Here is a 27438-nt window from a genome sequence, read left to right as displayed (position 1 = left end):
TAGATTGGGGACAGTAAAAATATACTGTAGTAATCCGTGACGTTGCAGCGTCCTGGCTAGCGATATCGTTCAGTTTGATACATAGCAGTGATCAGAATCCTGCTGTGATGTCGTTGGTCGCTGCAGAAAGTCCAGAACTTTATTTCTCTTACCCCATGACGGCACTAACGAGAGAGGGATCCTCCCTCAGGGACAGGAAACCCACAGGTTAAAAAGGCGGGACCTCTCCTCCACCTCAGTTCGGTTTCCTGTCCCTGACGGGGAACCCACAGCACACCGTTCGTCGCGGGATTCCAGGGACCATCGGACCGAATTCAGGCAGCGGGGGGCCCTGCCGCGGTTCCGGGTGGATATCCTCCCTGAGGACACATTCCGGGGTCGGCGGGCCCTGTTGGTATGTGTGGAGAAGAAGCAGTGAAGAGGAACAAGTCTGCTTCTTCTCTTTTCCTACAAATCAGCCGGTAATAGGTAGCGGCGGTTACCTGGGAAACCGCCGATCTGACGGAGCTCAGAGAAGGGGGTGACGCCGGTCACCAACAGGAGGCTCTGGTATGGGCAGCGGCGGCTGCGGGGATCCCTCCGTCCCTTCTGTGAAGCCGGCGGCTAATGGAGCGCGCGCGAGGCTGGCGCAACTTACTGCACAGGCGCGGAGGTCACTTCCGGGGCGGCGCAAGGGACCTCTGGGTAATCCGGAAGTCGCCTTGCGCCGCACTGTTAGTATTATAGCAGGAAGAGAAGGGGCATACCGCTGCTCAAAAGACACCACCATGAGTGGAATAGAGCAGTCGGTGGAAGAAATTTCACAGGCCCCTGTGACAAAGAATCCGAAGGAGCGCCATTCGTCACGGAAACCTACGCAGCGCAGCAGCTCAGGATCCCAGCGCAGCAGAGGCTCTGGTGGATCCAGGAGGGAGACGGTGGTTCAAGTGGAGGAGGCATCCTGAAAGCCACAACCGGTATCTTCCTCACATTAGGAGGGTAAGTGACCTCGGTGAAAGTGACAAATTTCATCATCTCACAAGCAGAAGCCAACTTGTCCTCCCTGACAGCCCTTCACATAAAAGGGTCAGAAAATCAAACTGCAGATTTTCTAAGTAGAACCCAATTAAAACAGGGGGAATGGGAGTTAAATACAAAAATATTCAAACGCATAGTGGATCTTTGGGGGACCCCGGACATAGATCTATTTGCAAACAATCAAAATCGGAAAACGGAGGCCTTCTGCTCGATAGACCCTCGGGGAAGTCCAGTAGCTATAGACGCGTTGTTAATTCCATGGAAGTTCCATCTAGCTTATGTGTTTCCTCCGATAGCTCTAATTCCCTTAGTCTTGAAGAAGATCAGGGAGGACAGAGCCAATGTGATATTAATAGCTCCGTTATGGCCAAAAAGAGTATGGTTCCCATGGTTACGCCTAATGTCTATAGCGGATCCTTGGGTACTCCCGGAGATCCCAGACCTTCTGCATCAAGGGCCAGTGAATCATCCACAAATAAAAAGTTTGCATATGACGGCCTGGCTTTTGAAAGGGAACTGTTAACAAAAAGGGGGTTTTCTTCAAATTTAATCTCTACCCTGCTGGCCAGTAGAAAACCAATAACCACCAGAGCATACGGGAAAGTCTGGAAAAAGTTCCTCTCCACGTCAGGGGTTGTCCTATCGAATCAGATGCCAATTCAGGAAATCATAGAATTCCTGCAAAAAGGATTAGAGAAAGGCCTGGCAACAAACACCCTGAAAGTTCAGATTGCAGCATTGGGTGCCCTTTATAACCAGGATTTGGCAGGGAATCACTGGGTAAAAAGATTTATTAGAGCATCTACTAGGTCCAGACCAGTTATACATCTCACCGCTCCTCCCTGGGATCTGAACTTAGTCCTCTCAGCACTAACTAAGGCGCCGTTTGAACCTTTATCTCAGGCTTCACTGAAAATAATATCTTGGAAAACCTGTTTATTGGTGGCCCTAACCTCAGCTCGCAGGATTAGTGATCTGCAGGCCTTATCAGCCTACCCACCTCTAACCCAAATATTAGATGACAGAGTAATCCTTAAAACTGACCCTTCTTACCTTCCCAAAGTGGCGTCAAAATTCCACAGATCTCAAGAGATAGCGTTACCATCTTTTTGCCCCAATCCAAAGAACAAAAAAGAGGAGGCTCTACACACACTAGATGTAAAGAGATGTCTAACACACTATCTATCAGCCACAAGGGAGTGTAGGAAAGGAAGGGCTCTGTTTGTCTGCTTTCAGGGACCAAATAAGGGTCACAAGGCATCGAAAGCCACGTTGGCAAGGTGGGTAAGAGATGCCATCAAGATGTCATATACCTCTTCCGGAGAACAAGCTCCGGACACAATTAAGGCTCATTCAACCAGGTCGGTGGCAACCTCTTGGGCTGAACGTGGTGGAGCATCAATAGATCAAATATGTAGAGCAGCCACTTGGTCTCCCCCCCCCCCCCCCCCCTACATTCTTCAAGCACTATCAGCTTAACCCCTTCATGACCAGGGGATTTTTCGTTTTTCCGTGTTCGTTTTTCGCTCCCCTCCTTCCCAGAGCCATAACTTTTTTATTTTTCCGTCAATTTGGCCATGTGAGGGCTTATTTTTTGCGGGACGAGTTGTACTTTTGAACGACATCATTGGTTTTAGCATGTCGTGTACTAGAAAACGGGAAAAAAATTCCAAGTGCGGTGAAATTGCAAAAAAAGTGCAATCCCACATTGGTTTTTTGTTTGGCTTTTTTGCTAGGTTCACTAAATGCTAAAAATGACCTGCCATTATGATTCTCCAGGTCATTACGAGTTCATAGACACCAAACATGACTAGGTTATTTTTTATCTAAGTGGTGAAAAAAAATTCCAAACTTTGCTAAAAAAAAAATAAAAAAAAAAAATTGCGCCATTTTCCGATACTCGTAGCGTCTCCATTTTTCGTGATCTGGGGTCGGTTGAGGGCTTATTTTTTGCGTGCCGAGATGACGTTTTTAATGATAGCATTTCGGTGCAGATACGTTCTTTTGATCGCCCGTTATTGCATTTTAATGCAATGTCGCGGCGACCAAAAAAACGTAATTCTGGCGTTTCGAGTTTTTTTCCCGCTACGCTGTTTAGCGATCAGGTTAATACTTTTTTTTATTTGATAGATCGGGCAATTCTGAGCGCGGCGATACCAAATATGCGTAGATTTGATATTTTTTTTATTGATTTATTTTGATTGGGGCGAAAGGGGGGTGATTTAAACTTTTATGTTTTTTTTATTTTTTTCACATTTTTTTAAACTTTTTTTTTTAACTTTTGCCATGCTTCAATAGCCTCCATGGGAGGCTAGAAGCAGGGACAGCACGATCGGCTCTGCTACATAGCAGCGATCTGCTGATCGCTGCTATGTAGCAGAATTGCACGTGTGCTGTGAGCGCCGACCACAGGGTGGCGCTCACAGCGACGGGCAATCAGTAACCATAGAGGTCTCAAGGACCTCTATGGCTACAATGGAGACGCATCGCCGACCCCCGGACATGTGACGGGGGTCGGCGATGACGTCATTTCCGGCCGCCCGGCCGGAAGCGGTAGTTAAATGCCGCTGTCTGCGTTTGACAGCGGCATTTAACTAGTTAATAGGTGCGGGCAGATCGCGATTCTGCCCGCGCCTATTACGGGCACATGTCAGCTGTTCAAAACAGCTGACATGTCCCGGCTTTGGTGCGGGCTCACCGCGGAGCCCTGCATCAAAGCAGGGGAGCCGGCATCGGACGGTATAGTACGTCCGATGCCGGTAAGGGGTTAATCTATCTTCTCCCTCAGACTTAACTTTTGGTAGGAGAGTTCTTGAGGCAGTAGTCCCACCCTAAACTTTCATTCTTTGAAATTCTCTCGTTAGTGCCGTCATGGGGTAAGAGAATATCGTAGTTACTTACCGATAACGGTATTTCTCTGATCCCACGACGGCACCTGTATATTCCCTCCCTTCACGCATGGGTGTCCACACTACTAATAATTTAAGTCACGAGGTGTGCATAAAAAAAAAAAAAAATAAAAAATAAAAAATATGTATGTATGTGTGTGTGTATATATATATGTATGTATATATATGTATGTATATGTATGTGAATATATATATATATATATATATATATATATATATATATATATATATATATATATATATGCTTATATAAGTTATATAGTTATATTTTGTTGTGTAAAAATAACCAATTAAGTTACAGCAGAAATTCCCTGCAAGGCTCTGTAAACCAAACTGAGGTGGAGGAGAGGTCCCGCCTTTTTAACCTGTGGGTCTCCTGTCCCTGAGGGCGGATCCCTCTCTCGTTAGAGCCATCATGGGATCAGAGAAATACCGTTATCGGTAAGTAACTACGATATTCGTCGCTAGACTTCCTGCCGACATCGCTGAATCGGCGTGTGTGACACCGATTCAGCGATGTCTTCGCTGGTAACCAGGGTAAACATCGGGTTACTAAGCGCAGGTCCACGCTTAGTAACCCGATGTTTACCCTGGTTACCAGCGTAAAAGTAAAAAAAAACAAATGCTTCATACTTACCTTCCGCTGTCTGTCCCTCGGCGCTGTGCTTCTCTGCCCTGTGTTAAGCACAGCGGCCGGAAAGCACAGCGGTGACGTCACCGCTCTGCTTTCCGGCCGCTGTTCTCACAGTCAGTGCAGGAAAGCACAGCGCCGGGGACAGACAGCGGAATGTAAGTATGTAGTGTTTTTTTTTTTTTTTTTTACTTTTACGCTGGTAACCAGGGTAAACATCGGGTTACTAAGCGCGGCCCTGCACTTAGTAACCCGATGTTTACCCTGGTTACCGGGGACCTCGGGATCGTTGGTCGCTGGAGAACTGTCTGTGTGACAGCTCTCCAGTGACCAAACAGCGACGCTGCAGCGATCCGGATCGTTGTCGGTATCGCTGCAGCGTCGCTTAGTGTGACGGTACCTTAAGTCCTACAGCCATCGAGCGCTGATAAGGCTACTTTCACACTTCCGTCGGTACGGGGCCGTCGCAAACAGTCGGCCAGGCAGACGTTGTGCAAAATAATGCACAACATGGGCAGCGGATGCAGTTTTCAGACGCATCCGCTGCCCATTATGAATTCCGGGGAGGAGGGGTCGGACACGCGCAGTCGAAAATGGCGGCCGCGTTGCACAAAAAAAGTTACATTGAACTTTTTTTTTTGTGACGACGATCCGCCAATTACCGACGCACCCAGTGCACGACGTATGGAACGTGTGTCCATGCGTCGCAATGCGTTGGTAATACAAGTCTATGTGCAAAAAACGCATCCTGCGGGCAACTTTGCAGGATGCGTTTTTTTGCACAGAACGACGCATTGCAACGTCTTTATAAAGCCGGAAGTGTGAAAGTAGCCTAAGCGACGCTGATCGGCCTCCAGTTGTTGCTTTCTTTGTGTAAAAAGAATACATTTTAGGTTAGATGGTAGGACCAGAATAGTGACAGTAAAAATATACCGCAGTAATCGGCGACTACTACAGTATTTTATACTGAATATAGTCAGGGTTAGTGTCAGATAGTTGTGGGCGCTCAGTAATTATTATTTTCTCTAGTCACCTTCCACGACGGCATATGGAGGTTGTCTCTTTGCCCTAATGGGGAACAGGAAACACAGAGAGGTTTAAAAGGACCTCCCACCTCCCACCTGCCAGTGTCTTTCCTGTTCCCCATGGGACAGGGAGAGGTCTCCAGGTGCTGTTGTGGCCGGCGACTGCGGTACCTTTGTGCAGGCTCTGCCTGTTATAGCCGGGCAGCTGATGGTCGCGCTCCGCCTCCTCCCCTGCTGCTCCCGTCGTCCTGCTATGCAGGTGCCTCAGGGACCCCCTCCCGGCCTTCCCGCGCCCCCACGAGGGCAAAGCAGGCCTGGGATCCCTCGCCGGGCTCCTCCATGAGCTGCTCGGCGTTCTCCCCCTCCATTGCCGGCTCTGCGTTCCGGATGTGACGTCGGCGGTCTCGCGCGTCACTTCCGGTCCTTCATTCTCCTGGAGGCCGCTTCTTCCGGGTTCGCCGGCCGGCGTGTCGGACTGATGGCGTCCCCTCACATGGATCCCGGAGGGGGAGGGGGAACTGTTGATTGCTGGAGGCAGGTGCGGACAGCGTTCTTAAACCCTGCTGAACCACCACTGAGGTAAGACTATTTTTCCCAGTATGGATGGTTCCTTGTGCCCTGCATCTGCGGAGCCCAGCGCTACCCCTGCTACAGTAAGTGTTTTGCAGGGATAGGATCCGGGAGGTAGTACCTATAGGGGGTTTAATGTCCTCACTCCCCTCTCCCTTGTCATTTCAGGGAGAGAAGTCTGCCCCTAAAGCCGCTATTAAAAAGAAGTGCCCAGTCTGTTCTACTAAATTCCCTCTTAACTGGGACAAAAGACTCTGCCAGCCATGTACTGACAAGATTGTAAAAGCTGAGCAACCATCTCTGCTGGATGAAATTTGCTCCTTAGTAAAACAGGAGGTGCAATCTTCGTTAGCAGCTTTTACTACTCCTCCACCTCCGCCACCACATTCCCCAGCTAAAAAGAGAAAAATTCAGGTGGTCGAATCGGACTCTGATTCAGACCTCTCCCATACTTCATCTGTGGGCTGGGAAGATCCTGTATCACCTAAAGCTGAGGTCAGGAAATACCTCTTTTCCTCAGATTATATTGAGGATTTAGTATCTGCTGTCCGTAATACTATGGGCCTAGAAGAGGAATATGAACCACAGTCCGTACAGGATCAGATGTTTGGTGGACTCAGATCGGAGAAGAGAGTGGGGTTCCCGGTGCACGCTAACATCGTTAGTATGATTAATCAGGAATGGGAACAGCCTGAGAAACGCCTCACTACCCCTGCAGAAATGAAGCATAGATTTCCTCTAGAGGGTGAAGTAATCAAATTGGACATTCCAAAGGTTGATGTGCAGGTGGCTAGAGTCGCCAAAAGAACAGCACTCCCTTTTGAGGATTCTTCACAATTAAAGGATCCTATGGACAGAAAGATTGAAAGTCTCCTAAAGAAATCTTGGGAAACTTCTACGTCTATCCTTAAGGCCAATGTCGCTTCCACTTGTGTTGCCAGGGCCCTCTCCTGCTGGTTGGAGAAATTAGAGTCTCATATATCTCAGGGTACCCCGAGAGGTGAGTTATTAGATTCACTTCCCATCCTGCATAGAGCCTCTGGGTTTCTGGCTGACGCTTCTCTAGAATCTGTTAGAGTGGCTCCCAGATCTCTCGTACTCTCCAACTCTGCTAGAAGAGCCCTCTGGCTTAAAATATGGAGCGGTGATATCACCTCAAAGGCCAAGTTGTGTGCTATACCCTTTAAGGGAGATTGTTTTCGGTCCGGCCTTAGACGATATTCTTGACAAGGCTACTGACAAGAAAAAGGCACTCCCGGAGCAAAAACAACCGAGAAAACGGTTTTTTCGTGCCCCACAGTCTCAGCCCCCTCAAAGAGGGAAAGGCAAAACCGGCAGGTGGAGTTACGCAAAAGGTAGAGGGAAAAATATTTTTGTCCCCCAGCAGCAGCAGCAACAGTCCCAACAGGACAAGCAATGACTCCGACCCGGTAGGGGGGAGACTCTCGAAATATGTGGGTCAGTGGGAAAATATCACCAGTTCCCACTGGGTCCTCAATGTCATCAAGGAGGGCCTATTAATAGAGTTAATTTCTTCCCCCCCCTCAGGGTCTAAAAATTACTACCCTGCCGACTTCAAGAGATCACAGTTTATTGACTCTAGGTCTCAGGGATCTTATGAAATCAAATGTGATCTCCCCAGTTCCACTTTTGGAACAGGGAAAAGGACATTATTCCCGGCTGTTCTTAGTACCCAAACCCTCAGGGGATGTAAGAATTATTATAAACCTAAAGGGTCTAAACCAACATGTGAAATATCGCAAGTTCAAGATGGAGTCTGTAAGATCTGCAATTCCTCTGATAGGACATCACTCCTTTATGGCAACCATCGACCTAAAGGATGCATATTTTCACATCCCTATCCACCCGAGACACAGAAAATACCTCAGGTTTGCGATACAGGGGAGTCATCGTGTGGAGCACTATCAGTTTGGAGTCCTTCCCTTCGGCATTTCCTCAGCACCAAGAGTATTCTCCAAAATCATGGCAGAAGCAGTGTCATTTATCCGGAGTCAAGGTGTCTGCATAGTGCCCTACCTGGACGATCTCCTGATAGTAGCCCCCACCGAGATGACCCTGATGTCCCATGTGTCAACCACTTTGGAGATATTGAAGTCTCTGGGTTGGATTCCAAATATGAAGAAATCACAGCTTCAACCCTCAAAAACCAGAAAGTTCTTGGGTGTGGTTCTGGACTCAGCAAAACAGATGTCCTTTCTCCCAGACGATCACAGGCTACCATTAGTAGCAAAAGTGAGAAGATTCAAGGAGACGAGATTTCCTACTCTTCGGGAGGGAATGTCTCTCTTAGGCTCCATGACAGCCTGCATACAATCAGTGGCTTGGGCTCAAGCTCACTCGAGAATTCTTCAAACCCACATTCTAGACAGATGGGATGGTCGTCCTGGCACTCTAATAAAAAGGATTCACACACCCGGTCGAGTGAAAGCATCCTTAACATCGTGGATGAATTCCACAAACCTCCTGAAAGGTGTAAGTTGGATTCAGCTTCCGCTAGTCACAATCAAGACAGATGCCAGCAGGAGGGGCTGGGGAGCCATGATAAATCATGTTCCTTACCAAGGTCTTTGGAACCAGTCAATCAGCAACAAATCGTCAAATTTCAGAGAACTCAAAGCTGTGGAAGAGGCCCTGTTGGCAGCAAGCCGTCAGATTTCTGGTCAACATGTCCAGATCTATTCAGACAATATGACCACGGTGGCTCATATCAAGCACCAGGGCAGTACAAAAATCCTCAGTCTGAAAAAGATCTCCGCTCGAATTTTTTATTGGGCCGAAAAACACTTGCTGTCCCTGACGGCAATTCACCTAAAAGGGACTGCAAATATTCAAGCAGATTACCTGAGTCGCCAGGACATTCATCCTGGCGAATGGAGCCTGGATCTTCAGACGTTCAATATGCTAGTTCAAAAGTGGGGTCTTCCAGAGGTCGACCTCTTTGCCTCTTACCAGAACACAAAAGTCAAAACCTTCTTTTCCTTGAACCCAAGAGGCAATCCCAGAGGTCTGGATGCCCTAGTCCAAGATTGGCACTTCCAGCTTGCCTACGCATTTCCGCCAATCCCAATCCTGGCAAAGGTTCTAAGGAAGATACGATCAGAAGGGACTCCGACTATCTTGATAGCTCCTTTTTGGCCCAAGAGAAGTTGGTTCAACTTGGTCATCCAACTACAAGTGGATGGACCGGTAATATTACCTCAAAAGAACAATCTCCTCTCTCAGGGTCCTATTCTCCACGCAGACCCTCAGAAATGGAACTTAGCAGCGTGGTTACTGAAGCCCACGTGTTGAAAGCAAAAGGTCTATCGGACCCCGTCATAGCTACTCTCCAAAAGTCGAGAAAGCCAGTAACCAACGCCATATACAACAAAATATGGAAAAAGTTTTCGTCTTTTTGTTTACCTAACCTTCCAGACCCTCTCAAGCCTAATATACCTAACATCTTAGATTTTTTACAAAAAGGCTTAGAAATGGGTCTTAGGCCCAGTACTCTCAATGTCCAGGTCTCGGCACTTAGCTCCTTTTTTGATCAAGATCTAGCAGGTCATCGCTGGATCAAAAGATTCTTAACATCAGCAACTAGGATGAATCCTAGAAAACAGATAATAGTTCCCCCATGGGATCTTAATGTGGTGCTTCAAGGTCTTACAGGCCCGCCTTTTGAACCTTTGTCCTCCTGCTCTCTTCAAAATCTTGCCTATAAAACTGTGTTTTTGGTAGCCATAACTTCGGCTAGAAGAGTAGGTGAACTACAAGCCTTATCTATAAGAGAGCCGTATCTTCTAGTGAGAGATGACTCAATAGTACTTCGTCTAGATCCTTCTTTTCTTCCGAAGGTAGTCTCTGATTTTCATCGTTCCCAAGAGATTGTTCTACCAACCTTTTGCCATAATCCTGCAAATTCGGAAGAAAGAAGATTCAACACTCTGGACGTCCGACGTATTGTGCTGCAATACTTAGATCAGACCCGTGCTTTCAGAATCGATCATAACCTCTTTGTCCATCCCTCTGGGCAAAATAAGGGTAAAAAAGTAGCTAAAAGTACCATTGCTACATGGATCAAAAAGGCTATAACGGAAGCCTACCTTGCTCAAAACAAAATACCTCCAGTAGGGATCAAGGCCCATTCAACAAGATCTACGTCAGTCTCCTGGGCAGAAAGAGCAGGTGCATCCCCAGAGCAGATCTGCAGGGCAGCAACGTGGTCTTCACTTCATACTTTCTCTAAACATTACAGATTAGATGTATTGTCCAATAAGGACTTAGTCTTCGGCCGTAAAGTTCTGCAGGCCGTTGTCCCTCCCTAGTGCCAAATTAGTTGGTATTCCTCCATATGCCGTCGTGGAAGGTGACTAGAGAAAATAGAATTATTCTTACCGTTAATTCGGTTTCTAGGAACCTTCCACGACGGCACTAATTTCCCACCCGATACATATTCCTGGACTAGTTCTGGGATTCAGAAGGTAAACCGGTGCTATGGTTTCAGTTGTAAGTCACTGGCAGGTGGGAGGTCCTTTTAAACCTCTCTGTGTTTCCTGTTCCCCATTAGGGCAAAGAGACAACCTCCATATGCCGTCGTGGAAGGTTCCTAGAAACCGAATTAACGGTAAGAATAATTCTATTTTTTTTAACAGACGTCCGTTTAGTAAGTTTGCTTTTTAACAAATTTTTATATTTTTATTTTTATTTCTAGATTTTCATTTTTTTTTTTCTCCTCTAAATAAAAAAAGTTTATACCACACACACGCACACCACCTCTGAATAAAATTTGGTACTCGCACAAACATCTCATACTTGAAAAAATGCCCCGCTCGTCCCAATTATGGTATTTAGCGGAGGAGGCATACAACTTCCTTGCCTCTGACACTTTTATTTTTCATCCTCTTCATCAAGTGACACCGAACCACCATGTAGACGCCCCAGGACAGAAAATAAACCAGCGCCCACCTTTACTTACCCTATATGGATCTCACCTCCCGAAGATTATGAGCCACTGATCCCTGATTTTGTGGCAACATCACAAATCAAATTTGACACTACCAGCCTCACAGAAATTCGTTTTCGAAGGCCTCTTTCACACTTCCATTTTTTACAATCTGTCACAATCCATCAAAATGTTGAAAAGACGGATCCTGTGCAGATTGTAAAAAAACTGATGCACTGGATCCATTTTTTTTTTTACGGATCCGTAGCGTTTACCAAGTGATCTGTAGCATCGCTTGGAAAACTGATTGACAGGTTGGTCACACAAGTGACCAACTTTTGACTATTGATGCTGCCTAATACTAAAAAGATATAATATTAAAATAATAAAAAAATAAAATCTTGATATTCTCACCTTCCGGTGTCGCTTGCGATGCTCCTGTTCCCAGTAATGCCTTGCGAAATGACCCGATGACGTAGCGGTCTTGTGAGACCGCTATGTCATCACAGGTCATTCTCGCAATGCATTACTGCGAACGGGAGCATCGGGAACGCTGCGGGGGACGCCCGAAGGTGAGAATATCAAGATTTTTTTTTAGATTTTTTTTTTATTATTGTTTAACATTATATCTTTTTACTATTGATGCTTCATAGGCAGCATCAATAGTAAAAAGAGAGCGAGAGAGAATTTCCCTGACTGGAAATTCTTCTACGCATGGTCAGTTTCAAAAGACGGAAACCATCGCTGGATTCCTGCTTTTTACACACAGCGACGGATCCTGCGTCCATAGGCTTCAATTATAGCCAATGACAGACGGTTCAGGATCCGTTGCTGTGCGATTTTTTTTTTTTTTTTTTTTTTTTTTTTTTTTTTTCCCCCCCCCCCGACATGCACAAAAAAACGTTTCTATGTGCGTTGTCTCTGCCCGACGGACAGCAATTTTACGACGGATCCAGTGCATGACTGATGAAACGTGTGGCCATCCGTCGCTAATACAAGTCTGAGAAAAAAAACGGATCCAGCGGAAACATTTGCTGGATCCTTTTTTTTTCACAAAATGACGCATTGTGACGGAAAAAGAAAGACGGAAGTGTGAAAGAGGCCTAAGTCGTCTTCTCTGAAGTTTTTGTAAGCCTCATGCTGGCCCAGACAAATTTGTACGCCCAGCAATTTTTGGCATAAAAACACCCTTCATTATTTTCTAACTGGACCCCTATAGACTAAGCAAAAATGATGTTTTGGGACCTTGCCCTTTACATGGGGTTAGTGAAGAAGCCAGAGCTTCAGCAATATTGTAGTGTTGACGTTTTGTATAAAACTCTACTGTTCCGCATGGCGATCACCTTAAACTATTTGAGGCAATCAAAAATGTTTTGCATTACAAAGATAATACACAATGTCTTTTTCAAGATGACCCCCAACTTTGACTGACTTTTTTTTTAGGGGCAGCACGGTGGCTTAGTGGATAATGGCTTGTCCTGGGTTCAAATCCCACCAAGGACAACATCTGCAAAGAGTTTATGTTCTCCCCGTGTTTGCCTGGGTTTCCTCCGGGCACTCTGGTTTCCTCCCACATTCCAAAGGCGTGCTGATAAAGAATTTAGAGCCCCATTGGGGACAGCGATGAAAATGTCTGTAATGCGCTGCGGAATATGTTAGTGCTATATATAAATAAAGATTTTATTATTATTATTTTAAAAGCTCGGATGGGTATTGATCACTTCAGCAACAAGTTTGCTGAGGTGTACGTTCCCCAAACGGGAAAGACTCAAAATTCAGCAGTACCTGCCCAGTAAGAGGGCCAGGTACGGAATTATGCTCTATAAACTGTGAGTACCTCAGGGTACACATCCAGGTTTAGAGTTTGTGAAGGGAATCACACCCAGATTGAACCCCCTGGATGCCTCTTGGGAGTGAGTGGGAAAATTGTGTGGGATTTGGTGCACCCACTGGTGAATCACCTGTGTGTAGATAACTTTTATACCAGCATCCCACTCTTCAAGACCCTCTTTATGTGAGCTAATGTAGCATACAGTACTGTTTGCAAAAATCAGGGAGGCCTTCCTAAGGCCCTAATTGGGCAGCTGCTCAGAAAGGGTGAGCGCAGAGCCCAATGTAGTGACAACATGCTGGTGGTCAACTAAAAGGACAAGAGAGATGTCCTTTTCTTGACCACTATACATGGAGATGGCAGCACCCCCACCGCTGTACGAGGTACCTCTACACAGGTCACCAAACCAGTACAACAAGAACATGTGGAGAGTTGGTCTTCGTGATCTAGTCCTCCAGCCGTACAGTGGCATGAAAAAAGTGTGGTGTGGTATAAGAATCTGGCTGTGTATATCGTCCAGATGGCAATGTACAATGCTTATGTGCTATCATGATGTTCAGGCCAGTCTGGTACCTGCCTTCAGTTCCAGGAGGTAGTAATCAAGGCCCTAATCTTTGTAGACCAGGAAAGAGCGGGCCCCAGTACTTCCAGAACTGAAGGTGTTCGTATGGTACCAGGCCAACATTTCCCCGGTGAAGTCACTCAAACCACAAAAAAAGTAAGGGCGCAAAAGAGGTGGCGAGTCTGTTACAGAAGTGGGATAAGCAAGGACACCACTTATTAATGTGACACCTGCCCCGCCAAACCTGGCCTGTGTATAGTAAATGCTTCAAACTGTACCCCACATCCATGGACTGCTAAATTCATTTCTTACTAACACAACTCGCGTATGCCGACCTAATGCACTCGCCTTAGAAGTAGCATATTTATCTAGGAAGCTTCCAAGTTAATAATGGAAATAGTTTTCTGACAGTTCACATTGACATGTATTTTTTTTTTATTAGATAGACTTTAATGTATGACATGTAGGGTCCAATCACTTTTTTTTTTTTTTAAGTCCTGTGTTTTCTTTAATGTTGCGTTGTAGTGTTTAACCAGCTATCAATTTATTTCACCTAGTGAATGCTTTTCTGTGGTCTTTAAATTGGGTATAGCAATATTTATTATAGCTTTGAAAAGCAATATAGGGCCTCTTGGCTAAAAATGACAGAACTGTCATAAACAAAAAAACAAAAACTGTAGAGTCCCTCAGCACTTTGCACAAGACTAACTGCACACTTTCTTCTCCAGCTGAAGGTTATGCTGCCTTCCAGGAGGACAGTTCTGGTGATGAAGCAGAGAGCCCGTCCAAAATGAAGAGGTCCAAGGGAATCCATGTATTCAAGAAGCCCAGTTTTTCTAAGAAGAAGGAGAAAGACTTCAAAATAAAAGAGAAACCTAAAGAAGAGAAGCACAAAGAAGAAAAGCACAAAGATAAGAAGTCCAAGGATCTAACTGCTGCAGATGTAGTCAAACAATGGAAAGAGAAAAAGAAAAAAAAGAAGCCCACCCCAGAGCCAGAACCAGCACCTGTAGATGTGCCGAGGCTGAGGCCAGTATTCGGAATCCCCCTGGCTGCAGCTTCGGAAAGAACCATGATGTGTGATGGGATCCGGCTGCCGGCTGTATTCCGGGAGTGCATCGATTTCATTGAGCAACATGGCATGAAATGTGAAGGCATCTACAGGGTGTCAGGTAAAACTGCTGAGTTTACGGCTGGTAACTTCTGCCTGACATAAGGATATGCAGTATATTAAACTTGCCCAGTTGAATAGTTATGGTTGTATAAAGTGAAGCAATCATTTAAAAGGCCCCAAGCATTTTTCTTCTGCAAAGCAAAAATGGCATTACACTAGCTTATAAAGAAACACAGATGGGATATTAAAGTATATGGGAGGCGCGTAGTTGCCAGCCCCTTATGAAAGTGGCTATTGTGGTTAGTGCATTGTTTGGAGGAGGGGGGAAGATAATGTGTTATACACTGAATGCAAGAGTCAGATAGCTGTAATTGTAACTGAGACCTGATGGAAGAACAAGAACAACAATGGGTATTCAATATTAATGTTAAAGGGGTTGTTTGTTAAAAAAAAATGGCTGCAGATGTTTTATAATTTTGTTAAAACATTAGATGTTGAATAACCCATTTTAAGCATACAGAAAGTACCGGTACATCACCTTATTTATTTTATTTTTTTTACCACTGAATTTTAAAAGATGTAATTTTTCCTTCCATAAGGAATCAAGTCAAAGGTGGATGAATTGAAAGCATCATATGACCGTGAGGAGTCTCCTAACCTTGATGACTATGAGCCTTACACAGTGGCCAGCCTACTGAAGCAATACTTGCGTGAGCTACCTGAGAACGTCCTCACCAAAGAATTAATGCCTAAATTTGAAGAAGCCTGTGGCAAGGGCACCGAGGCAGAGAGGCTGCAGGAGTGTCAGCGTCTCTTGAAGGAACTGCCTACCTGCAACTTTTACTTGATTTCATGGCTGATTGTTCACATGGACCATGTCATAGAGAAAGAACTTGAAACTAAAATGAATATACAGAATATTTCGATTGTCCTGAGCCCGACCGTTCAGGTACATATGACAGATTTCCTAGAGATTACATTGCTTGGACAGAGTGACTTTCTTAAACCTCACTTTAACTGTTAGTTCATGAGTGGGACACTGATCCATAGTAATGATGACCGTGCATGTGAGGAGAAAGTTGATAATCCTTGGATCACTATTAAGTTCTGCAGTGATGTCATGTACGTCATTTATGTGACTGGTGAGACCAATGATCCAGAATAATGTTCAGGTAGTGGTTACTTCAGGGCCAGAGGAGACCACTGCAGTGTTTGGGATTATTTTAACACATTTTCTACTCTTTATCATTTTTTTTTATACTAGTTACAGACAAGCCCGTTAAGCTATGGCTTCTTTACAATGAAACCATGCCTTTTGTCATTTGACCCTTTCCTTTCCTGCAACATTCTCCTTAATTGTTACTCTTTTATGCCATCATCTACTTTCTATTGAAAGGACTTGCGAGGAAAATCGGAGTTGTGACAGCCTTAATTCATAGTTTTCTACACTAGATAGGTGACAACTGCTAGATCAGTGGGCTCTAACCATTGGGACCCCCAGTGATTGTCAGAAGAAGGGTTTCTGTGTCCCCAGTTTAAATGCAGCAGCCACCGCACTTGAGCACTGCCCCTCCATGCAAAGTCTATGGGACTGATGGAGATGACTAGTGTGCACGTGTGATGGCTATTGCATTCAAATTCGGGACATGAGACCCCAGTTTAATGATTAGTGGGTTGTCCCAGTTGTCAGACTGCTACCAATACAGATAATCGTGTGAACTGCTATCTAATGGATAGGTGATAATTGGTTATTACTGAAAAACGCTCTATTTAGATTTTCGTGAAAATATATAGAGGTTGTCCACTACTAGGACAACTTTTTCTCAATCTGAATGTTGGCCCCATGAAAATAAAAACACCTATACTCGCCTCCCGTGCCGTTCAAGCGGTGCCACCACTCATGTTTCTTGGACTTTCGTGCAGTTGTTATGACACGTGAGCCCAATCAGCGCTGGCGACACTGTCCTCGCCTTCAGGTGTATTAGTGATCAAGAAGTGAGAGAGCAGGCTCGGCTCCCACCCCCTCATGATTACGTATATGTCTGAAGGCGTGGACAGTGATGCCAACGTTGATTGGGCTCGGGGCTCACGTATACTGACCACCTCACAAGAGCCCCTGGTAACACGAGTGGTGACACTGCTGGAATGGCACGGGAGGGGAGTATAGGCGTTTTAATTTTCATGGGGCCAACATTCAGCTCCAGAAGGGGTTGTCCTAGTAGTGGACAACTCTTTTTTTTTAATTCAAATAAATTTTTATTAAGAATAACAGTTACATTCTTATTTTCAATACAAAGTTTTTCCCCTCAAACAACCCCCCTCAATCCCAACGTATCCCGCCCCCTCCCAACAAGACAGCTCACCTTGTTTAACAATTCCATCATTAAAACTATAGTGTGACTAATCCCTCAGTTAGGATCGTAGGCCACATGTCACATTTTCACCAATTTAGGACTTTAATTCACTCATTCTCTATAATACCAATATCCCATGGCAATCCACGGAGACCACAATTTATTGAACCTTTCGATTTTCCCTCTTTTCTTATAAAACCCCTTTTCCAGTGTCAGGCCCTGCTTCACATGCTGGAGGAATTCTCTTCTTGAAGGCGGTTCTTCCCTGATCCAATTTCGCGCTATCACCTTCCGGGCCATATACAGCAATCTGGCAGTAGCTATCTTCAGGTTGTTATCCACTCCAATCTCATCCACGCACCCCAACAAGCACACCACCGGGTCCCTTGGCACCGTGCATCCATACGGACCTTCCATACGACTCAAAACTACTAACCAAAAAGCAGCCAGTCTCGGACACGTCCACATCATATGAAAAATATCAGCATCTGTAGATTTACACCTCGGGCACTCAGAATCATCACGTAAACCTGCCCTATATAACACCTTCGGAGACCTGTAAACTCTATGTATTACATAAAGCTGTGACAGCCTATACGGTTCGCTCAGTGACAGCCATGGGACCCATTCTAGCACCAACTCCCAAGTCTCGTTCTCCATTGGGCCAAGATCCCTCTCCCACTTAGCTCTCGCCATTATTGGAAACCCTAAGAGGAAAGTATATAACAGGTCTTTATACAGAGTAGAAATAACCCCCCCAGTAGTCCCTTCATTACACACATACTCTAACACTATATCTCTTTGAATTCTAATACCTCTGTCCCTATTCTGAGCTCCAAAAGCATGTCTCATCCGCAAATACTGGCATTCCACCGCAAGCCCAAGATCAAATTCCACCTGCAATCGGAAAAGGATTTTAATTCATCCCGTTCAGTTATCCGATACACGTATTGAATCCCTTTGGCCTGCCATTCTGTTAGTACCCCCAATGCCCCAAACTCCTGTAAATTATTGTTATGCCATAACGGGGAGAATCTGGTCAAACCCGTAATCCCACATATATATTTCAGCCTACCTCACAGCTTACATATCAATAACACAGTCGGATACAATTTCCCCAAAGCCCCCAGGGATCCATCCTCCAGACGTTGTGCTACTGGCTTTCTTTTTGTCACCTTTTCCCGAATTGCTGTACCGCCCCAGACGACCCTTCATGCGCCCAGCCCTTTAGATGCTGACTTTTGGCTGCAAGAAAATATATTTCAGGGTTAGGCAGTGCCAAGCCCCTATCTTTCTTGGGTCGCTGAAGTGTCTCCAGTTTGATACGTGGATGTTTTCTCCCCCATATCAAATTCCTAAACAGAGAGTTAATCTGCCTAAATTTCCCGAGCGGTATCCAAACTGGCGCATTATGAAGAACATATAGTATTTTCGGCATCAAAATCATTTTGATAAGATTCACCCTACCTACCACAGATAAATGTAGCTTAAGCCAAGCATCCACTTTTGACTTAAGAACGCCTAAGATTGGAGTCAAGTTCCTATGTATGTAATCCGTAACAGGCATAGATACCCATATCCCAAGATATTTAAATTGGCTTACCACCTTCAGTCGCCCATCCTCCAGCGGCTCACTCTCCTCCTCCCCTGCGTCATCCACTTTAAACAAGGTAGACTTACTCCAGTTTATCGTTAGTCCCGACACTGAGCCGAAGCTTAGCAGCCAATGGTTCCACAGCCAGAGCAAACAAGAGGAGAGAGCGGACACCCCTGCCTCGTCCCTCTAGCTAATTGTATAGTCCGTGATAACTCCCCATTCACCCTGGCCATCGGCATCGAATACATCAGCCGAATCCAAGACACAAACTGCGGGCCAAACCCCATACTCCGCAACACTTGCCAGAGATACCCCCACTCCACACTATCAGACACCTTATGGGCGTCTAAAGATGCAATAACTCTCTGGCCACAGTTGTCTGATTTAAGCTGCAGATTCATAAATAGGTCCACGGCGGTCAACCTACGGAGGCTATCAGGCATAAAGCCAGATTGGTCTGGGTGTACCAGGCCGGAGATGACACTCGTCAACCTCATCGCCAACACCTTAGCCAGAAGCTTGACATCTATAGTGAGCAAGGAGATTGGCCGGTATGAATCTGGCTGTTTCAAGTCTTTCCCCTCCTTAGGAATCACCGCTATTATGGCCTCTCTCATGGATGCCGGCAGACACCCTCTACTCCTAGCCTCCTCCAGGACCGCCTTTAATCTAGGAATCAGCACTTCCCCCATATGTTTATAAATCTCGGCAGGAAACCCATCTACACCAGGCGCCTTTCCATTAGCCATAGATTGCAATGCCCGACCCAGCTCTTCCTCCGTGATGGGAGCCTCCAAGTCCTCTCTATCTGTGTCACTCAGCCTCAGGAGCTCCAATCCCTCAAGGAACGCCACCGACCCATCCACCCGAGAGGAACATAGGTCCGCGTAAAAATCCGCAAAAACCTCTTAAATCTCTGGAGTCTCAGAGACACTCGTACCACTTCCGGAAGCCAGAGAATGGACAAAAGCAGTATTTCTCTGGGCAGAAGCCACCAGCGACAGCATATGACCCACAGTTTCACCCTCCTGATAATAAGCCAGCTTCATGAATTCCCTCTTCCTTTCAGCCTTACCCAACAAAACTTCTTCCAGCTGACTTTGAGCTGCCCTTAACCTCCTCCCAGCCTCCGGAGTACCCAAGTATTACCATCTCATCCTCATCTATTCTCAACCCATCAATCGCTAACCTCTCTGCCTCTCTCGATTTCCGCTTACATCTACTAATATCTCTAAACAGCAGCCCTCTCAAGTACGCCTTCATTGCTTCCCATACAGTAAGAGCATCTACACTCCCCTCATTTATCTCAAAAAATTCCGCCAACTCCTGTTTTATCTTATCCAAATCTATACTGTGCAGCCAATTAGGGTGAATCTTCCACTCTCTCCTGCTCCCAACCCGTGTCCCCATCGGTCGAAATTCCACCTCAACTGGACTATGGTCTGAAAGAGCCCTAGGCAAATATCTCACATCCCCTACCATCGTATCCAACAGACTGCTACCCAGTGCCAAATCAATCATGGACAAAGTACCATGAGCTGGTGAATAACATGAATACCCCCTTTCCCCAACATGTCTAACTCTCCATAGATCAGTCATACCTACTTCACGAACATAAGTCCCAAACGTAGTAGTGTGTCCCACTGTCCTTTTCTGGGAGTTTTTATTTTTATCCCAAATATTATTAAAGGGAACCTGTCACCCCGTTTTTTGAGATTGAGCTATAAATACTGTTAAATAGGGCCTGCGCTGTGTGTTCCTATAGTGTATGTAGTGTACCCCGATTCCCCACCTATGCTGAGAAATAACTTACCAAAGTCGCCGTTTTCGCCTGTCAATCAGGCTGGTCAGGTCGGGAGGGCGTGGTGACATCGCTGGTTCTTCCTCAGCTTTACGTTGGTGGCGTAGTGGCGTAGTGGTGAACAAGCAGCGCGCGATCTGCGCTGTCATCCCTTTCGTCGGTGGGGGCGGCCATCTTCCTGGGGCCGCGCGTGCGCAGATCGAGTGCTCTGCTGCACGGGGCTTCAGGAAAATGGCCGCGGGATGCCGCGCGTGCGCATTAGAGATCGCGGCGGCCATTTTCCCAAAGCCGAGATGCAAACTCGGCTTTGGGAAAATGGCCGCCGCGATCTCTAATGCGCACGCGCGGCATCCCGCGGCCATTTTCCTGAAGCCCCGTGCAGCAGAGCACTCGATCTGCGCACGCGCGGCCCCAGGAAGATGGCCGCCCCCACCGACGAAAGGGATGACAGCGCAGATCGCGCGCTGCTTGTTCACCACTACGCCACCAACGTAAAGCTGAGGAAGAACCAGAGATGTCACCACGCCCTCCCGACCTGACCAGCCTGATTGACAGGCGAAAACGGCGACTTTGGTAAGTTATTTCTCAGCATAGGTGGGGAATCGGGGTACACTACATACACTATAGGAACACACAGCGCAGGCCCTATTTAACAGTATTTATAGCTCAATCTCAAAAAACGGGGTGACAGGTTCCCTTTAAGATCACCAATAATTAGAAATGTTATCGGGCCCCAGCGTTCCACCCTTTCCAGCACCTCTCTAATTTTCTTACTTGAGTATGGGGGCAGATTATACGTTGCCGCTATACACATCAACACTCCATTTATTTTACATTGCACCACCACATACTGACCATCCACCTCCTCCTGTACCATCACCTCCTCATATTGCACTCCCACAGGTAGTAACACCGACAGACCCCTAGAGTACGTAGAGAAGGTAGAATGGTACGCCCTCTGTATCCAGCGCCTATTCAATACATCCACCTTTTCCCACACCAAATGTGTCTCCAACAGGTATATCATTGAGACTCTCTGTTCTCGAACATACTGCAGACTTGCCGCCCGCCGGGTTTTATCCGCAAGACCTCTTACATTCCAACTCAATATTTTAATGCGATCCCCCATCATGTGGCTCATCATCCTTCATAGTATCCAGTTTTCCAAGTATGAGCTGTCTAATCCCTCAAACCCCCCCTGCCCACCCCCAACTTACCCCCCTAACCCACCCAGTTCAACGCATTCTACCTCTTATCAAGAGTGGGGCTCCACCACCCACTGCGAACACTCTCCCTTACTTAGCCCTCTCCATTCGCGTCCCACTGCCGTAACAATCAGAATTTCCCACAACTTTTGTTTTTTCCTAACATTTTAACTTATATAAACATGTAGAAAAATTACCAAACCAATTTGCAGTACCCGGCATAACCCTCCTCCCCCGTACTTATTAAAAGGTACTGCCCCCACCGGCCAATCACTCAATATGGCCCAGCTAAACCCTCAGCAGTTGCTCAACCCTTTAATCAATGTGCTAACAAGCGCAGATCCCTCTTCCAGTGACAGAGAAAACAATTCCCATCCGGATCTCGCCGAGTAGTGGACAACTCTTTAAAGATGACCTAATTAATTAAAATAGTCTAAATATATTGATGTTCTTGCTTTTGGGGTGAGCAATAAGCTGTCCTCACACTAGAGCTTGCCTTGGCTTAATTTATGTTGTCTTCTGTATTCCAGATCAGTAACAGAGTCCTGTACGTATTCTTTACACACGTGCAAGAGTTGTTTGGTGGAACAGTGATCAAGAAGGTGATAAAACCTCTCCGCTGGTCCAATATGGCCACCATGCCTGCTCTGCCCGAAACTCAAGAAACTATCAAAGAAGAAATTAGGCGACAGGTTTGTTTTTGCTGTTTAGCTTTATACCTGTACAGTGTAGAAAGGGCTTATCCTTATTTACTGTATTAACACTTAAATGACGAGAGAAGGTTTTATTTTATTCTCTACTCCTTCGAAGAACTTAACTTCATTTATTTGTCCGTTAACATGGACATGAGTGTTTTTTTTCTTTTTTTGCCTGCGTAACAGGCTGTAGTTTTGAATGACCTAATTTATTTGGTCATAAAATGCACTAGAAAAACAGAAACAAATTGCTCAACAAAATGGAGAGGAAGAGGAAGGAAGAAGTGGTGGAAAAAAATGTAATTCTGCCATTGCTTATTATTTTTTTTCTAACAAGGTTTAATGTGTGGTAAAAATGACCTAGAAAAATGATTGTCCTGGTTAGTGCGATTAGTGATTCCAAAGTTGCATCGCCTTTTTTTCTTTTTCTTTTTAGCCATGACGTTCAAAATTTTATTAAAAAAAAGGTAGTTTTTTTTCCCGCTTTGCATCACTATTTTTCATGATTTTTATAATTTTATTTTCCCGCTGAGTGATGGCTTTTTTTAATTTGCTCTTTGAGCTGTCATTTCTTTTGATACCAATTTGAGGTTCATAAGATGTCTTCATCACTATTTATTCCAAGTGAGGAACTGAAAAAGACCATACAAACCTGTGATAGCTGTCATCAGCCACATGTGGTGGGAGCTCAGCCCGTCAGCCTCATCCACACTTTCATACTTCTGTACTGGACATTTCTTCACGTTCTAAAGCTGGAACATTTTAACCCTTTAGTGGCAGAGCCAATTTGGTACTTAATGACCGAGCCAATTTTTACAATTCTGACCACTGTCAATTTATGAGGTTATAACTCTGGAACGCTTCAACAGATCCCACTAATTCTGAGACTGTTTTTTTCATGACGTATTGTACTTCAGGTTAGTGATAAAATTTATTTGTTATGACTTGCGTTTATTGATGAAAAAAACGGAAATTTTGCGAAAATTTGGAAAATTTTGCAATTTTCAAACTTTTTTATTTTTTGTAACCTTGCATCAGAGAGTGATGTCACACAAAATAGATAATAAATTACATTTCGAACGTGTCAACTTTACATCAGCACAATTTTGGAAACAATTTTTTTTTTCTGTTAGGATGTGTGAAGGTTTACCCCTTCCTCCCACGTCACCAATCCGTGACGTCACTACACAGGCCCAGCTCTCCGGCGCCCCCTTTGTCTCTCAGGTCAGTAAGGGAACTGCACCTAGAGCAAATGGCCGCCGGGGAGACTGCCCTGTTACCCACACTGGGTATTCTAGGATTCGCAATCAGAGTAAAAGGATCAGCCCAAAATTAATTTATGATTTAATTGCCTTAAGGGCGCACTAGATAATTACAGAAATATACAATCACAATATATCAAGAGTTACAGTCAGAGTACAATATAACAACAATAATACAAGGCTTAAGGGTATAAAGCTGGAGGTCAATTTACCAGGTTGAAGGTCGCTTGTGGAAGCCGGGGGCGCGCAGCATTCCGCAGGTCCAAAAAACTTAGTTGCCGGGCAGCCCCCAGAAAGCATGTGCTTGCTCCCCTCTGGCTGGCATACCCTGTTCCTTAAGATATCAGCATGATCTTCATCTGTGGAGTGCAACTCCCAGAGACCTTAGCTCTTCTTAAACCTGGCTGAGCCCCCCTGCCTGCAGCTGGGTGGGCTTAGCAATCTCCACCCCCTCTGCCTCCCTGCAAGATTTATTCCAATTTCTAATAAATGGGATAACTTCCCTCAGGATGATCGGATCAGCACACGGGCAGTACCAGCGCCTGTGGTTTGTTCTGCCGGTCGTACTGGAATCAAACCTGGACCCATTCGGTCCCTGTGGGAGGCTGATCTCTATATCTCGGGTTTCAGGCCTCCCACCGCCACGGGAGTCGCACTGTTGGATGCACAATTTCTTTAGGGCAAGGAGAATATTTTTTATGAGCCTGTACCTCGGACGATGCGTCCATAATTCACAATTCCATGTTGGAGACGGTTCGGCTGGGCTGCCATAATAGATGCGTATCCAGTGGCCACTTGGCATGCGTGTTTTAATTAAGCCCCCAAGCATTTCCAAGCCCCCTGCTGGCGTGGTTTCCTCATTGAGCTTTGAAATACCGTCTACAGTTTACACTGAGCTCAGCCTGTTAGCATACTAATAGGAACTTTATTCATTACAAAAGGTGGGGGCCAGAAGCACTCGCTGCAGACCTGTGACCAGGAGACAAAATGGAGTCACGCCAATCTGTTAGTACGCCTGTTCCAAGATGGCGGCTGTTTCCTCATCACAGGATGTTATAAGGGTTAAAAGTTGACCAGCGATTTCTCATTTTGACAACAAACTTTGCAAAACCACTTTTTTTTTAAGTATGACCTCAATTTGAAGTGAGTTTGGGGGGGTCAGTATAACAGAAAATACACAAAAGTGACGCCATTCTAAAAACTGCACACACCCCTCAAGGTGCGCAAAACCACTTTCAAGAAGTTTATTAACCCTTCAGATGCTTCACAAGAACTAAAGCAATGTGGAGGGGAGAAAATAAACATTTTACTTTTTTCACAAAAAATTTACTTTGGAACCAATTTTTTTTATTTTCACAAGGGTATCAGGAGAAAATGGACCACAAAATTTGTTGTGCAATTTCTCCTGAGCACACCAATACGGGAGCACCGTTTGACTTTTAGAACACAAAATTGGCTGGAATCAATGGTGGGCGCCATGTCGCGTCTGGAGACCCCCTGATGTTCCTAAACACTGGAACCCCCCCTAATTCTAACTCCAACCCTAACCGTAATTCCAACCATAGCCACAACACTAACTTTAGCCCTACCCTAACCCTAATGGAACAATGGAAATATTTATTTTTATTTTATTTTTACCTAACTAAGGGGGTGATAAAGGGGGGGACTGATTTACAGTTTTTTTTATTTTGATCACTGTGATGGGGTCTATCACAGTGATCAAAATTAACCAATAGGAAAAATGTACCATTGTTGCCGGGTGCCGGCCGGCAGATCTCGGCGGGCATACTTCACATGCACCCCCATTTTCTTCCCAGAAAAAGATGCATCCAGCAGGGGGACTTCAAGGGGGGTTGCAGGGACACGGCGGTACCGGGGGTGTTTGGGGGACCCCCATTACCCTCTCCTCTGATGTGCAATCACATCAAAGGAGAGAGAAAATAAATGGGAAATTGGACTTCTATTTTATTTGCCGTCACCGTTATTCCTTTAACGCCGATCGTAACACTGAGGTTGGTAAAGACCGTCCCGAATCATGTTCTCCGGGGTCTACCCCCGGTAGCAGAGACCCCGGAAAAATTCAGACTCTGGGGGGCGCTATACACTTATTTCTCAGCTCCGTTAAAAAGTGGCGCTGAGGCATAAGTACCCTTAACTGCCGCTGTTTTTGATTGTTTTGACCCCTGGAACACACACTGATCAGCAGAATGGGGCGTTTTCTATCCCCCTTAGAATAGAGAAATAGGAAAATGTGGTGTATTTTATTTTTACTGCCTAACTTTATAAACTTTTCCTGTGAACCACCTGGGGGTTCAAGGTGCTCACCACACATCTAAATAAATTCTCTGAGGAGTCTAGTTTCCAAAGTGGGGTAAAATTGTGGGGGTTTCCACTGTTTAGGCTCATCAGGGGCTCTCCAAACGGGACATGTCGTCCTCTAATGATTCTAGAAAATGTTACATTCAAAAAGTTAAATGACGCTCCTTCCCTTGCGAGCCCTGCTGTGTGCTTAAACAGTAGTTTTCTCCCACATATGAGGTATCCGCATACTCAGGAAAACTTGCATAACAGATTTTAGGGTCCATTTTTTCCTGTTATCATCCTTGTGAGATTAAAAAAAGTTTTGCTTTTAAAGTAAAATTTTTGTGAATGTTAAATGTTCAATTTTTTTCCACATTCCAAAAAGGGTTAATAAACTTCTTGAATATGGTTTTGAGCATCTTGAGGAGTGCCCTGCCATGAGCTCAAACAGTAGTTTTCACCCACATATGGGGTATTGGCATACTCGGGAAAAATTGCACAGCAAATTTTTGAGTCTAAAATAAAAATTTTTGTTAAATGTTGTTTTTGTTTCCTTCCACATTGCTTCAGCTCTTGTGAAGCACCTGACCGCTTAATAAACTTCGAGCACCTTGAGGGGTACAGTTTTTAGAATGTCATCTTTGGGTATTTTCTGCCATATTGGCCCCCCAATGTCACTTCAAATGTGATTTGGTCCCTAAAAAAAAAAAAAAAAAAAAAGTTTTGTAATTTGTTGTAAAAATGAGAAATCGCTGGTCAACTTTTAACCCGTATAACTTCCTAACCAAAAAAAAAATTGTTTAAAAAATTGTGCTGATGTAAGGTGGAAATGTGGGAATTGTTACATATTAACTATTTGGTGACATAACTTTGATTTAAGGGCATTAAAATCCAAAGTCATGTTGAAGAAATTTTACCACTAACATGAAGTAAAATGTCACTAAAAAACTATATCAGAATTAGTGGAATCCGTTGAAGCGTTCTAGAGCTATAACTACATATGGTGACCTAAAATATTAAAAAAATCTGGCACTCAATTAGTTGCATGTGCAATCAGTTTATTAAGGACTAGTTGGCAGCCCGATTCTAAAGAATCGGGAGTCTAGAATCCATATATACTTTATTTATTCAAATGTAAGAATAATACAATTAATAAATAATAGTAAGAAAGAACAAAAATAATAGGCAGTATATGGAGAAAACACCAAACAAAAGTTCAAAATTGGTGTGAAAATGTCACTGAACCACTTCACAACTAAATATATATAGTTTTGGTAAATGGTATTATCATTTTTTTGACGAAATTCGGCATGAGCTTGAAGAGCAACGTCACTGGGCCCGCCTCCACGCAGTAGAAACTTGCTGTGAGGTAAAAATTCAAAAATCACACCAAAATGGCGGGCGGAGTGTGTCACAGTACGGCACGTTTCTGATTGGTCGCTCGCAGCAGGCGGCAACCAATCAGACACTGGACACTGTTGACGTCACTTATCTCCGGACATTAGCTCCGGACATTAGCTCCGGAAATTAGCTCCGGACATTAGCTCCGGACAAAGCCACGGAAGTTGGCACAAATTGCAGGAAGTAGTATTCTAGGCAATTATATATTAGATAGAAAA

General features: G+C 45.0%; 1 protein-coding gene across 3 annotated transcripts in view; it reads left to right on the top strand.

Annotated features, from left to right (window-relative positions):
* Positions 1–27438, top strand: part of RALBP1 (ralA binding protein 1) — a 75738-nt gene that overhangs the window by 26728 nt on the left and 21572 nt on the right. For all 3 annotated transcript variants that reach the window (XM_069731049.1, XM_069731050.1, XM_069731051.1), the window contains exons 3-5: positions 14219–14662; positions 15204–15553; positions 22092–22253. In XM_069731049.1, the coding sequence (XP_069587150.1) occupies positions 14219–14662; positions 15204–15553; positions 22092–22253 (956 nt within the window). The remainder of the gene's footprint in view (positions 1–14218; positions 14663–15203; positions 15554–22091; positions 22254–27438) is intronic.

The sequence above is a fragment of the Ranitomeya imitator genome, chromosome 6, assembly GCF_032444005.1.
Source record: "Ranitomeya imitator isolate aRanImi1 chromosome 6, aRanImi1.pri, whole genome shotgun sequence".
Classification (NCBI taxonomy): domain Eukaryota; kingdom Metazoa; phylum Chordata; class Amphibia; order Anura; family Dendrobatidae; genus Ranitomeya; species Ranitomeya imitator.
Note: the sequence above shows the minus strand (reverse complement) of the source record. Positions and strands in the feature narration are given on the sequence as shown.